Source organism: Chinchilla lanigera, unplaced genomic scaffold, assembly GCF_000276665.1.
Source record: "Chinchilla lanigera isolate Chin_1 unplaced genomic scaffold, ChiLan1.0 scaffold00198, whole genome shotgun sequence".
Taxonomy (NCBI): domain Eukaryota; kingdom Metazoa; phylum Chordata; class Mammalia; order Rodentia; family Chinchillidae; genus Chinchilla; species Chinchilla lanigera.
Window position 1 is genome coordinate 88,477 of NW_004955599.1, and position 15,184 is coordinate 103,660.

The window sequence follows — 15,184 nt, forward strand, 5'->3', positions numbered from 1 at the left end:
AGAGGTCCCATTTAACCCAGCAATTCCCTTTGTGCGTATTTTCCCAGAAGAATGAAAAACACCATACCATGGTTATATATGTGCACCCATGTTTTTAGCATCAGAAATTGTGATAACACAATCTTGGAAACAACCCAAATCCTATCAACCGAGGAGTGGAAAAGAAAAATATGGTATTTTTATATAATGGCATATTACTGAGCTATAAAGAAAGATTAACTCAAGGCTTTTATAGGTAAATGGATGCAAGTAGAGATCATACTCATACGTGAAATAAATCAGACCTGCATGTGTAAACATCATATTGTCTCCCTAGTGTAAAAATCTGAATGAGTAAATAGAGCTGAAAAGTAAAATAGATCTTGTGAAAGAGAAAGAAACTGCTCAATAGCAAAGAACAACTGGGATGAGGGAAAGGAGAAAAAAAAAAGAAAGAAGGAAGGGAAACACACACACACACACACACACACACACACGGTAGCTAAGATAATTGTACTACTAATTTCTATTGGTTTATTGAAAGAATCAGTTAAATTGTTTGTTTGATCAATCTTGCATACTTATATCTGGTAATCTGAGCAGCTACTGTGAAGATAACAATAAGTAATACAACCATTGTTGATTTCCTATCATCTTGTTTTGAAATTCTGTATTGTTTTATACTTTTTGTGTTTTTTTGTTATTTTCTTTGTTTTTGTTATTTTGTTTTTGCTATCTTCTCTTTAAAATAAAAACGACTAGGATTTATGCACACACATTGTCCAAGTTCTTGTGTTTGAAGGCAATTACCACATACCTAAAATATCAGACAGTGGGCTTTATGAACAATAAGAAATGACATTGTATAAATTTATCTCAAATATTAGTAAAACAGAACACAATCTGAAATGTAAATTAGTAAATTTCAGTTTTTAAAGAACAAAATGATATCTCTCATGAGTTAGGATCTCCTCCATCCCATTAATTTAGCTTATTAGGAAAAAAAAAATTTATTACCAAAGACAGAATGGCATCACAGCAGCAGGGAATAGAATAAAGGGATTTGCCTTGCTGCATTCAGTAGCAACCATTCTCCCCAAAACAACTCCACATCCAACCAAAACTCCTTTAAAAGTTGTTACTGATAAGTCATACCATCATGTATCTTGTATGGAGAGGTTACTATAATTCATTGTATCTTTTTGGTGGCTATTTAAAGATCTGCTGTTCAGTGGCAATCAGAAACTCACAATAGTACATATGGTGCAAAAATTAAGACTGAATTAAATGTCATAACAATATAAACATGAAAAGTAAAATTTCATAAGATTACAAAATTTATGTAAATGCTAATACTGGCCTGAAAATTTTTTAGTGACCTATACCTCCTAATTTTCAAGACAAAAAAAAACTACATAAACACAAACCATCTTTGAAAGTAAAAAGCATATTTAAATTCTCCATATTTAAAAGACACTCTGTAGTAAGCTCAGAGACACATAAAATACATAAATATGTTAATTCAATATTTGTATATGAAACAATACAGGTACATAATCCAGATATTTATAAGGAATTTACTGAAAACCACACTATGTATTTCAGGAGATTTCCATCTGGAATTGTATTTTCTGGAAAATTTATGAAGAAATATTGACATCAAAGATTTTGTTTTAATTATTTCTACTGGTCTCCACTACATGAGAAAATCTTACAGGATTTTCAAAATAGGTTAACATAAAGTTTTTTCCCAATGAAATCTCATGTATTGGACAATACCTGTGTATGCTGAAAGCTTTATCACCTTGCTAATATACATAGGGTTTCCCCACACTGAGTTCTTTCGTGCATTTGACAATAACTGCATGTACTAAATGTTTTCCCACATTACTTACACACATAGGGTTTCTCCCTAGTGTGAGTTCATTCATGTCTTTGACAATGACTGTTTGTTGAAAGCTTCCTCAACTTGCTAGCATACATAGGACTTCTTCCCAGTATGATTTCTTTCATGGGTTATGCAATAATACTTTGTGTTGAAAGCTTTCCCACATTGCTTACATACATATGGTTTCTCCCCAGTGTGAATTCTTTCATGTATTTTACAATAATACTTTGTGTTGAAAGCTTTCCCACACTGCTTACATACATAGGGTTTTTCCCCAGTGTGAGTTCGTTCATGTCTTTCACAATAAAAGTGTGTGCTGAAAGCTTTCCCACATTGCTTGCATACATAAGGTTTCTCCCCAGTGTGAGATCTTTCATGTATTTTACAATAACCCTCTGAACTGAAAGCTTTTCCACATTGCTTACATACATAGGGTTTCTCCCCAGTGTGAGTTCTGTCATGTCTTTGACAAGAGCCACGTGTGCTGAAAGCTTTCCCACATCGCTTACATATATAGGGTTTCTCACCAGTGTGAGTTTGTTCATGTCTTTGACAATGACTCTGTGTGCCAAAAGCCTTCCCACATTGCTCACATATATAGGGTTTCTCCCCAGTGTGAGTTCTTTCATGTATTTGAGAAGCACAACGTGTGCTGAAACCTTTCCCACATTGCTTACATACATAGGGTTTCTCCCCTGTGTGAGTTCTTTCATGAATGTTACATGTTCTACGCCTGCTGAAAGCTTTCCCACATTGCTTACATACATAGGGTTTCTCCCCAGTGTGCGTTCTTTCATGTATTTTACAATAAGACCTTGCACTAAAAGCTTTCCCACACTGCTTACATACATATGGTTTCTCCCCAGTGTGATTTCTTTCATGTATAATACATGCACTACAATTGCTAAAAGCTTTCCCACATTGCTTACATATATAGGGTTTCTCCCCAGTGTGAGTTTTTTGATGTATTTGACAATATCCACGTGTGCTGAAAGCTTTACCACATTGCTTACATAAATAGGGTTTCTCCCCACTGTGTCGCATTTCATGTATTTTACAATAACCCTGCGTGCTGAATGATTTCCCACATTGTTTACATACATAGGGCTTCTCTCCAGTGTGACTTCTTTCATGTATTTGAGAAGCACTACGTGTCCTGAAAGCTTTTCCACATTGCTTACATACATATGGTTTCTTCCCCGTGTGAATTCTTTCATGTACTTTACACGCACCATGTCTGGTGAAAGATTTCCCACACTGCTTACATATATAGAGTTTTGCCCCACTGTGATTTCTTACATGGATCTGAACATCATTAGATGTGATGGACACTTTAAAATTTTTCTTACATAGAAAGGATTTCTCTCTAAGGAGAGTTCTTTCACTAAGATCAGAATAGGATTTCCCACACTGATAACAACTGCAGGGTTTCTCTCCAGTCTTTGTCCTAGCATGCTTCTGAAAGAACTGGAAATTACTTCCATGTTGATTACATTTGTACAGCTTCTGTTCAGATCCCAAATACTTACATGGCTTCAATGCAGTGTGAGTTAAGATGGGCACATTTAGGGACAAAGGCCCAATTTGGGACTTTCTGGAAGCAAAGCTTTTTGATGATTTTAAACTAGCTTGTTTTATGTCCGTAGTAGCATCTGGAGTCCAAAGGGATATTTCTTTATATTGGTTCCAAGCTTTATTTCTGTAAAAGAAAAAAAAGTCACAACAAAATGGGTCTCCATATTAATTATTTACAGGAACAAAGTCTGTTATCATCATTCCTTCTAAGAAATTTTGACAATGAATTAACTGAATGCCCTGGAGGATGCCTTCCAAACAGCCATTCTCCCAAAAAAGTGGTATTCACATGGGAATTTTTAAGTTGATATATTTTACAATACAGAAGGTTTGGTTTTATTCTTAGCAATTTGTATGTGTGTATATCACATACTGATCATTTTGATACCTTTCACCCCATTACTTTTCCCCTTTTCTCCTTACACTGTTTGTACTTCCTTGTCCAAAAATTCAACCTTTCCTTTTTCTATCATCTGTCCTTTATTTTACTCCCTAATTTATATTTTCGGTTTCTCATATAGGAGAAAACATGTGACATTTCACATACTGTGCCTGACTTATTTCACTTAACATTTTGGGATGAAGAACCACCCATTTCTTTTGGCAAATGACATGATATCATTCATCTGTAGGGATGACTGTATAGTACATTATTTTTTTTCTGTAGTGTTGGGAATTATAAACAGGCCTTAGCATTGAGTTACATCCTAAGCTTTTTTCTTATTTTGAGATTCACATTGATGATTATGTAGCTTGGGCTGAGCTTCAACTTGCCAACCTGCTGAATCAGCTTCCCAGACTGCTTGGTTCAAAAGAATGCACTATCAGACTGAGCCTACCAAAAGTTATCCACGCACCCAATGATGGACATCCAGGTTGCTTCCAGGGCTTAGCTGTCATAAATTGCCTGCTTTGAGTATGGGTGTGCATCGATGAATATAATATGATTTTAACCTTTTGGGAAATATACCCAGGAGAAGTATGCCTGTATCAGATGGAAGTTACAGTTTTACATTTTGAAGCATCTGTGTACTGATTATCATAGTTATACTTAACATTTCCATCAATAATGTGGAGGGTGCCTTCTAAGAATTTTAAAACATATATAGAACCAATTCTCTGCAGGATGGCTGGAAAACACTGATTTATTATGGCACTAGCATTCATTTCCACTTGAATACTGTTTCAAGGTTAGCAGTTTTCAGATATTAATGTTTCATATTCACATGTATACATAGATATCCTGAAGATGAGTTTCTGTCAAAATGCAAAACTTACTATTTTTATATACACCTATATTCAATAACTAATTATAATTTCATACATATTCATGATGATCATGAAAGAATATTTTTTATATTTATATGTCAGGTACTATCACTTGCTGTATGATATCAGTACTAATTCAGTTTCCTATATTGGAATATTTCTTTATTCAACTGTCAGATTACACATACTTAACCTATCCTATCTCAGCTACCTGAAACAGAATATTCAGCTTTGGAGAATATTTGTGAGGTTAAATAAACTTGAACACGGCCTCCTTCTCTTGATTGTCATGCTTCTGCTCACACACTGATTCATGAGGAACATGCCTTTTCTTCTTGAGTGCAAATTACCTTAGATTTCTCCAGTAATTTTTGTACTCTTCTTTAACTTCCCAGTTATCCCAAGCTTTTCCTGAATTGTAGACATAGAAATATGAAGTCATTACATTATTAAATAAAAATTAATAGATTTCTGTTAGATTCATTATTTAATGTAACCAGGATAGAGATATTCTTCAAAATATTTTCACATTCCATTTAATGAAACTGCACTGATGAGCAACAAACAATATTCTCTGATTGTATAAATGGGAAAGAGATGTCCCCCTACCTACAGCAGCCATGTTCCTAAAGGTTTCCCCCATCACATCTCTGTAGAGCTTCTTTTGGGATGGATATAGCAAAGCCCACTCCTCCACGGTGAAGTTCACTGCCACATCCTCAAAGGTCACTGTCTCCTAAATGATCAAACAGACATATATTTGTTGAAAGGAAAGGCTGAAACTTAGAGGCAGCGATATCTCAACTCCTCTCAAAAAAAGTTGAATTGAGCCAGGTGTGGTGCTGCATGTCTGTAATCCAAGCACTCAGTGACTGAGACAGGATGATCACCATGAGTTCAAGACCAGTGTGGGGTACACAGTGAGTTCAAGGCCATCCTGAACTACACAGTGAGATCCTGTGTCAAACACAGCACAACACAACAAAACAAAACAAAACAGCTGAATGAAGGCTGAACCCTTCACACAGTATCTCCATGTTTTGGTGATCAATTCCATGTGTATGCACATTTCTTTCAGGCAGCAATTCTGATGCTAGATTGCCACTCACTGTTAAAACAATGGCAGAACAGGAGCACTGACTCTTCCGCTGGCTCACTGCAAGGGCACCTGTACACTGTCTCTAGAGCAGAGCCCATACAGGGAGCCTACACGATTATCATTCACCACACACTGGGGCAGATGAATATCTAAAGAATGGTTTTGACAGACAACAGGCAATATCTCCTTTCAAATTTTATCTGTGGCATTGAGTCCTGCTTTATTTGATTATATTTAGGCAACATTGTGAAACTTAAATTTGGTTTCATAGAAAAGAACATAACTGAGCATCAAAGGTTTGTGAATGCTAATTAAAATGTTAATGGAAAATGTTTTATTGGAGCAACTCTATGAATAATGAAAAGAGGGAAAGTGTGACATATTATTTGGTAGTTCAGTGTCACCAAATGGTCACTTTCCACTCAGATATAAGAAATTCTAGGAGGTATGGGATAGTAATGAGGGAAAGATGATGACTGAAATATTTTCTATGGATTGAAAACTAGCACATCACAAAGAAGCTAGGCACAAAACAAAAATTTCAGCCAGGTGTGGTGGAACATGCCTGCAATCCCAGCACTTGGAAGGCCAATGCAGAAGGATTGCCATGAGTTTGAGGCCAGCCTTGGTTACATAGCAAGTTCAAGTTGAAGTGAGACCCTGCCTCAAACTCCCCCCAAAAGAAAAACTTTAAAAAATATTGTGTCACTTATAAACAACACCTTTGATTTTTTTAAAAAAGAATGCAGCTGTACTGTATAATGAGTCTAACAACGTTCAATACCTCCTAAACAAGACTCATAGCTTACATAATATACATGAGATATTCAAATTCCACCTTTTATTAGACTGCACCATTAGTACAGATAATGGCAAATGGATCTCAGGAGAGTCCAGATAGGGTCATCTCAGGACAGTCCTCAGTGTGTCCTCATGTACACAGAATATTGCTTTATGATATAGATGGTGTTGTGCATCTCTGGAAGAAATCACTATCTGTTTCATTTATGTTCAGGGAGAAACAGGTATGTATTTGGAAATCTGGATTTTATATCCTATTCTAGGTACAGTAATAAAGTTACATATCAAAATAGGAAAGATAAACTTGAATGCCTTGAGAATTCACAGTGAAATAACTTTTTGATGTCAAAAAAGTATTTCTTCATAAGACAATCATAGGATATAAACAAGACAAGAACAAAATATTTGCTGTGTGTACAGTATAAAGTTTTTGTACAGGAGCAAAGATCATGAACACAAATCTAAAAAATGACTACAACATATCTAACTCAAGAGAAAACACTGAATAGAAAACAAGTATCAAATCTTTTATGAGAAAATTACTAAAGAAAATGAAGTGTAGAGAACACAATAAAGAAATAGACTTATGCAAGAACTGAAAAAGAAAAAATGATACACTCTACACCAATTTCCTTTACTTTGGAGTTTACCAAAATATACACACCAGGGCTTCTTTGCAATGTCCAAAGAAAATGCTGCTATTATTCCTGAGATAGATGTGATTCTTTTTAAGGAAAACAGAAAAATCCTAAACCACATGACCAATGAAATGGATGAGAAAGCACTTTGCTTTGATTCAGGTATCAACACTTGTAAATAGTGAAATCAAAAAAACCTCTGAAAATATTTCTCTGCAACTTTTGTAATATCCACTTACTGAAAATTTCAAGGGAGGAAACTAAAATAACACTGTTCATAGAAAATCACACATAGTAAACTTAGGAAATGTCACCAGAGTGGGAGAGTGGTCATTCACGGGGCAAGAGAAGTTTGAGTCAGGTAGGGATCAATCACCTGAATACTCTCCATTGTCCAAGCCCAGTGATGTACTTTTTAAAATATTCCCAGGATATTTATATTGTTATTATTGTTAGATCTCACCAACAAATTTGAAAATAAATTTTACTTTGAAATATTTAAACACCATCTCCATTAAGAAACTATACATTAATTCATATCTGTATGTTTGCATTTATATATATGAAAAGATGAGACATCATTCACACACTGGGAAGCAACAACCAAAGCAGCACATTTGCAAACAGGAGACACAGAGACCCCAAGCAAGCAGTGCTCAGACTCACTGTATTGCCCATCAGAAGAACAGGTGAGACTGTCAGGGAAAGAGGAAACAGATACAAGATGATCAATGTCTAGCCATCTGGGTCATGGTTCCAGTGCTGTGCCCTCCTGTACAGGAGCGGTTGTTATGTTGATATTGATGCAGACAGATTAAATAGAAAGCTATGCAAAAGGCACAATATTCTGACATTGATTCAACAAAATCTACAGAAGCTATATTAGACATTATTCCATTTGTTCCTCAAATTAAATAATGATTATAGTGATCAGATAATGATATAAAAAGCAGTTCTCTAAAAAGAACAGGCCTTGATACATATTCTACCAAATGGACATGAATGTCAAAAGACATATCAATGATTTACAACTATATCTAAAAATTTCAAAACAAACCCATCAGAAATTGATAGCTGAAGAAAGCCATAAAAATCTTTAATGCAACAGTTAAAATTAACAACATCATATTTCACAGGGATTGATTTCACATTGCATAATACTTTATCTAATAAGTACAGAGTACATAGTCTTCTCCAAATCACAAGAAATATTCACCCAAATAGACTGTGTTCACAGCAATAATAAAGAACTTAAAATCTATGGTGAAAAAAAGAATTGAAACGTGTTATGAATATGTACCAACTCCTATAATGAATGCAATCATTATGTACTACAAATATGGAATAGAATTTTAAAAACAGAAAAAAACAATGTGCTCAAATAAGTAAAAGTCTTGAAAAACACACTCTCATACCTATTCAAATGAAATTGAAAACAATAGCAGAAACATATTTAAAATACTACTAGGAATTGGAGATTAAATCACAAATTTTTAAAAGACATATGCTTCAAATGAAAGGTTTGATTAAAATAAAAGATTTCACAATCTATGGAAATGAACATACAACACATTTTCATTTCAGGGACCCAGAAATATGTGCTTTAAAAGAAATTAAAAACAATGTATGTATGTATTAGAAAAGAACAAAGACTGCAGTATTAGAAAATCAGACAAACAGCAGCAACATAAACATGAAAATCACTCCCCAGATACTAGGAAATTTTATTGCTCATTACTCATATAAATTATAGACACTATGTTATGGTTTATGTCTCTCTGTCCCCCCAATGCCTCATGTGGACATGGGGCAGGCTTTTAGAGTTTGAATATGGGTGTGACAGCTGCACCCACCCTGGAGTGGATAGTTTGCATATGTAAGGGAGAGGAAGAAGCTGCTTGGGGGCACTCCTCCCCCATTCTGCCCTGGTGGGTGCTTGCGGCTTAGCTGTGTGCTGCCACCCTGAGATGCAGTCTTTGCCACGTGCCACTCTGCCTTATAATCTGCCAAGAATGGATTGAAACTTCAACAAACTGTAAGCGAAATAAACCTTTCCTTCCTTAATTTTGGGTGTCAGGTATTTTGTCCCAGCAGCGAGAAAAAAGTAACCGAGACAGAATTGGGTACCAGAGGAGTGGGGTCATTGCTGTGACTATATCTGACCATGTGGTTCAAGAGCCTTTGGAAATGGCTTGTGGGGAGTGTTTGGAAAGGTTTGGAGATGTCGCCTGAAAGAGAAGCGCTAGAACGCCTTCGGCTGTTCTGTTTGGGAGATTCTGGTCAGGGCTCAGAAGACCAGAAAGCTGATAAAAATCTTGCCGGTAAAGACCGGGTTCGGGAGGTTTCTGTTGGGAAGAAGGACTGCATTGGTTGTTGGACTCCAGATGATGTGTGTTATGGCTTGGCAGAAAGTTTGTCTGCATTTTGCTCATGTCCAGAGACTTTGCCTAAGACTGAGATTAAGGGCGGCAGCGGACTGATTAAGCTGGCGAAAGAAATATCAAGGCAGTCAAACGTTGGGGCAGTGGCATGGCTATTGTTGGGGGGTTTTAGCCAGATTTATATTGAGAATCAAGAACAAAGAGCCCAGCAGGATGCTTTAAAATGTGAGTTTGGCCATAAAGAAAGCTCCAGTAATGCTGTGGACTGCAAAGGTGGAGCTGAGGAGATCTCCATTCCTGAGAAGGAACAGGAGAATAGAAAAGATGGCCTGAGGGAACCACAAGAAGCAGCAAGTCTCCACCCTTTGCAGCCTTAAAACTGCAAAGGTGAAAGACCTTGCCTTGAGGAGAAAGCTGCTGAGCGCCAAGTTCCAGAATGGCGGCGGCGGCCACCCAAGGTTCCAGAATGGCAGCAGCATAGAAAATCTGCTCCTCAGAATTGGATTCAGAGTGCCCAGCGATCCAGGCACTCAACCCCTGTGGCCAAGAGAGAGGAAAACTTGGTTACTGCTCCAGGTGGCAGCAGACCTTGGCATCATCCACATGGTCCTGGCTTTAAGTGCATGGAGAATGCAGTTTTGAGGTTTAAGAGGCTTCCACCCAGATTTCAGAAGGCCTGGGAGGCCAGGCAGTGTGCCCCTGAGAGGGCAGTGTGTGAGGCTGTGAGTGTGAAGCAAAAGGTGCCCTGGAGACCTCAGAAGTTTAGAAAAGCCAGGACCGTGGGTCATCTAAGGAAAACTGCCCAGAGGGAGCAAAGCAGGCCTAAGAGAGAAGTCATGGAAGCTGTAACCACCAGAAGTGCCACAGGGGTGGACTCATGCAAGCCCTTTGGAGCTCACAATGTGACAGAAGTTGCTTCAGATGCCGCATGTGAAATTACAGGACATAACGTTAGCCCTGCTGGATTTTGGACTTGCTTTGGTTCCAATGCTCTGTGTCCCCGTTTGTACCTTTTGGAATGATACTGCTTATTTTGTGCCATTAAATGTTGGGAGTGTTTAACTTTTCATTTGTACAGGGGCTGTCAGCTAAGAGTTTGCCTTACATTTCGGAGGAGACTTGGGACTTGGACTCGTCAGCAATGCTGAAACTGTTAGGACTTTGGCAACTCTTGCAGATGGACTAATTGCTGTTTGTATAAAGGGATGGGCATGAGTCTTTGGGGGGCCAGGGGTGGAATGTTATGGTTTATGTCTGGGTGTCCCCCCAATGCCTCATGCGGACATGGGGCAGGCTTTTAGAGTTTGAATATGGGTGTGAGAGCTGCACCTGCCCTGGAGTGGATAGTTTGCATATGTAAGGGAGAGGAAGAAGCTGCTTGGGGGCACTCCTCCCCCATTCTGCCCTGGTGGGTGCTTGCGGCTTAGCTGTGTGCTGCCACCTTGAGATGCAGCCTTTGCCATGTGTCACTCTGCCTTATAATCTGCCAAGTACGGATTAAAACTTCCACAAACTGTAAGTGAAATAAACCTTTCCTTCCTTAATTTTGGGCATCAGGTATTTTGTCCCAGCAGCAAGAAAAAAGTAACTGAGACACACTAGAAAGAAATTATTAAAAAGTCAAAGGCATTGTTAAATAATTAATGTAATTCACTACAATAAAATCTAGAGAGCAAAAATCATTAAACCATATCCATGGATGTAGACAAAGCACAAACAAGAACAAAAAGTCACAAGTAGTGATTGAACTAGAACACATACTGTTATCTTTATTCCATGTAACATCATGGTATATGCTGGAAAACTTAAAGTACCAACAAAAACTAATGGAATTACTCAGATACTGTACAACAGAGTACATACCTAGCTTAATATACAAAAATATGTCATGTAATTATGTATAAGGTACAAATAAGTGGATTGGAAATTATAACCCTTACAATGCAGCCCTCACAGTGGCACCAACAATTTTTAGAAATGTTGGAAGCCCATCTATGAAAAATGTTCAACACTAAATATAATAAATATGAGATAAAACCACAAAAATATAATAAAATATAGTAGATGGACAAATATAAGTAAATTAAACTATTCCACATGTTGCTGAAACACAATAAAACCACATATCTATAAAATAGTAGGTAAAAATTTTATATCAAAATTTCATACAAATTCTGAATTTTTTCTCCTGCATGCCAGTATTTTTCTTATTCTATGAAAAATTGTAATTCATTACCATATTTAGAAAAAAACAGTAACACTTTTAATCACAGTAGAGGAAACATTTTATGAATACAAATTATCCTACAGGCAATAATTTGAAGCAAAAAAACTCACAAATAAAAGTGTCTGCATAATAATAATGATATATTAACCTCAATTATTAACTTACTTAAATTTCCAAAGAATAGAAACTAAATAACATTTTGCTTTTTGAGATTGTTATACAATTCTCTAACAGTAATGGTAGGCCCCAAATCATTACACACCCAAAGTGACCAAGACTTTGACAAATTCAGAGCACTGATTTAGTATACTGCTTCAGGTGAAGAATAACAAAAGCATGTGATGGTGTTTTTTATTATGAGCCATCATTCTGAAGTTACCATAGGGTGAAACACTGAGTTACACTGAGAAATAAATACATTGCCTCAAGGTGGCTTATGATAAAAAGGGATAGATACTCATAATATTTGAAAAATTGTGATAGTCTTAGATTCTCTCCTCCATTAAAAATGATTTTACATACACAACTAATCTCAAATTCACAGACACTTACCTACAGGAAGAAGTTTCCAAGTATGTCTTTCAGAATGGCCCCAATATATTCACAGTGGGAAAAAAACTACAATAGTCTTGATATAGAAACAAATAACTCATGATGTTTGATTGAACCAAGCACTATGAACATAGTATATAGTGCTTGGTGATTCACACCTGTGATCACATCATGCTGGGAGGCTGACACGAGCAGACAAGAGCTTCAAGCTCTGCCTGGGCAAATAGTGAGACCCAGTTCAAAATTCAAAACAATGACAACTAAGGATGTAAAAGGGCTGGATGTTCCTCAGAATGAAGGTCCTGTGCCAAATCCCTACTACTACAAATATTATTACCTTGTAATCATTTCTATTGCTGTGTAACACCCTCCCTGCTACACCTAGATAGTTTTGCCCAACCAATAACAGACAAAATTTCCAATTATGCCTCAAAAATGATCAGGTGAGCTTAGCAGTAACAAAAGAATTACTGATTGCCCCTGGATGGCAGTGCCATTGTATGGAGTGTAACTCTGCACTTTCCCTTTCCTCCACTGTCCCCAAGAGGTAATGCTGGCATGTGAAGTGTGAGTCTGTGCTCCATCCTTCCTCCATCCTTGCCCCAGGATGGCAGTGCCAGCATGTGGAAAGTGAGTCCATACTTCACCCTTCTTCCATCGGGAGGGCCACGCCAGTGAATAGAGTGTGCATCTGCTCTCTGTGCTTCCTCCATTGTCCCAAGTTTTACTGGCAAGTAGAGTGTGAGTCTGCACTCTGCACTTCCTCCATTGCCCCATCATGGCAGTGCTGATGAATGAAGTGTGAATCTATAGTTTGTGCTGCTTCCATTGATGGTGGAGCTGGTGAGAGGCATCAGTGCCAGTGAGAGGAATCAAAAAGAATGCAGGTCTGTGCTCTATGCTTCCTCCACTGCCCCAGGACAGCTTGGTGGTGAAAGGAGCATGGCAGTGTTGGCCAGAGAAGTGACAGCAGTGCCACTAGAGAAGATCTCTTGAGGAACAGACACCTCCTAGGAAAGCCTCAACATCAGAGATAAGGCTGTCCTACATTAGAAGTCTAAAAGCATCAACATAGAAAGTAAAATAAATAGAAAATAGAAAATGACAAGACAAAAAAGCAAAATGCAATCCCAAATGCCCAGCCAAACCAGGACAAGTCCAGAACACAAACAGATAAAGGAAATTGGAAGCCAACAAATGGAATCATCTGAAATGACAGCAGCAGAAGTAAAAACAAAAACAAAAACAAAAACGGGAGGCCATAGAAAAAATAATCTCTAAAGTGCAAAACAAAATTACTATAAAATAAAAGATATTAAAACAAACACAGATAAACAAAGAAAGGAGCTCAGGAAAATGATGGAAACCATAAATGCCAAACATAGACAAGAAATAGAATCAATGAAACAGATGCAAACAGAAATGCAAGAGATTAGAAATTCCAATGAAAGTATGCACAGCATATTGAATGAAGGCAAGGACAGAATATCAGATCTAGAAGACAGGAGTGCAACTAGCAACCACGAGAAGAAAGACATGTTAAAAATCACAAGAGATCATGAAAAATCAATCCGACAGCTACAGGATAAATAGCAAAGAAAAACAGCGTAAGATTGATTGGAATCAGTGAGAAAGTTGGAGATAGCACAAATGCCATTAAAAACCTATTTACAAAAATAATGGCAGAAAATTTCCCAAACATGGATAGAGAATTTGATGTACAAACAAATGAAGCATATAGAACTCCAAATAGCCACAACCAAAATAAATCTACACCAAAGCATACAATAATCAAGATTCCAGAAACTCAGCAAAAGAACAAAATATTAAAAGAGAAAAGAAACATCATCTATGAAAGAATCACAGTAAGCTACTGGTGGTTTAGAATTCCACAGAAATGGACAATAAATTACCAATATAAAGCAAGGAAGGAAAGATAAAAATAATCCTACAAAGAACAACTTGCAGAAGGAGCTGACTATTAAACCCAAACTTTGAATCTCCTGGGTGAAAAGATAGAAAAACAACATCTCTCATATGACTGCTATAGTTTATAAATACTTTGTAGACTTTGAGTAAGAAATGATATGCTGCCTGGCTGTAGTGTCCTGTGCCTGTAATCCAGCACAGAGGATGTTGAGGCAGGAGGATTATCAGGAGTTCAACTTCAGCTTGAGCTATATAAGGAGTTCAAGGCCACTCTCAACTACACAAAAAAAACCTGATATGCTGAATGATGTAGGACAATGAGTAAAAGCCATTTTGCAGTGGGGGAAAGCACTAAGTGTAGGTGTGAATGCCTGTCAATAATTAGGCATAAAATAGTGTTCTGTGTAGGAAGGCTCAAAGGGGAATAGACACAACGTGGGAAAGCAGGGGATGATGGTGGGTGGCAAAATAAGCTCCTGAACCATTACTTTTCCTGCAAAAATGTTCTTAATCTAAAATTAAAGCATGAGCTTTAGGCTGGCTCAATTTGAAGGTGTCTCCAAGTTAGAGGATTGAAATAAAGTTACAAATTTTCATGTCATAAAGTTGTATAAGTAATTTTTTTAAATTTTTATTTTAAAGAGAAAAAAGATAAACAAACAATGAAACTGAGTTTCAAAACAGGCTAGTAGGAGCCAGGCATGGTAGTGCATGCTTGTAATCCTAGCACTTGGGAGGCTGAGGCAGGAGGATCATTGCAAGTTTGAGACCAGCCTGGGCTACAAAGTGAGCTCAAGGCCAGCCTGAACTGCATAGTGAGACCATGTCTCAAAAAGACCAAAAAAA

General features: G+C 37.2%; 1 protein-coding gene across 1 annotated transcript in view; it reads right to left on the reverse strand.

Annotated features, from left to right (window-relative positions):
* Positions 1-668: 668 nt before the first annotated feature.
* LOC102028484 (zinc finger protein 709-like) overlaps positions 669-15,184 on the reverse strand; it is a 37,013-nt gene continuing 22,497 nt past the window's right edge. Inside the window, exons 2-4 of the mRNA XM_005414745.2 lie at positions 5,321-5,447; positions 5,062-5,122; positions 669-3,566 (exon numbers count right to left, since the gene is read on the reverse strand). Coding sequence (XP_005414802.1) covers positions 1,952-3,566; positions 5,062-5,122; positions 5,321-5,447 — 1,803 coding nt within the window. The 3' untranslated portion in view covers positions 669-1,951. The remainder of the gene's footprint in view (positions 3,567-5,061; positions 5,123-5,320; positions 5,448-15,184) is intronic.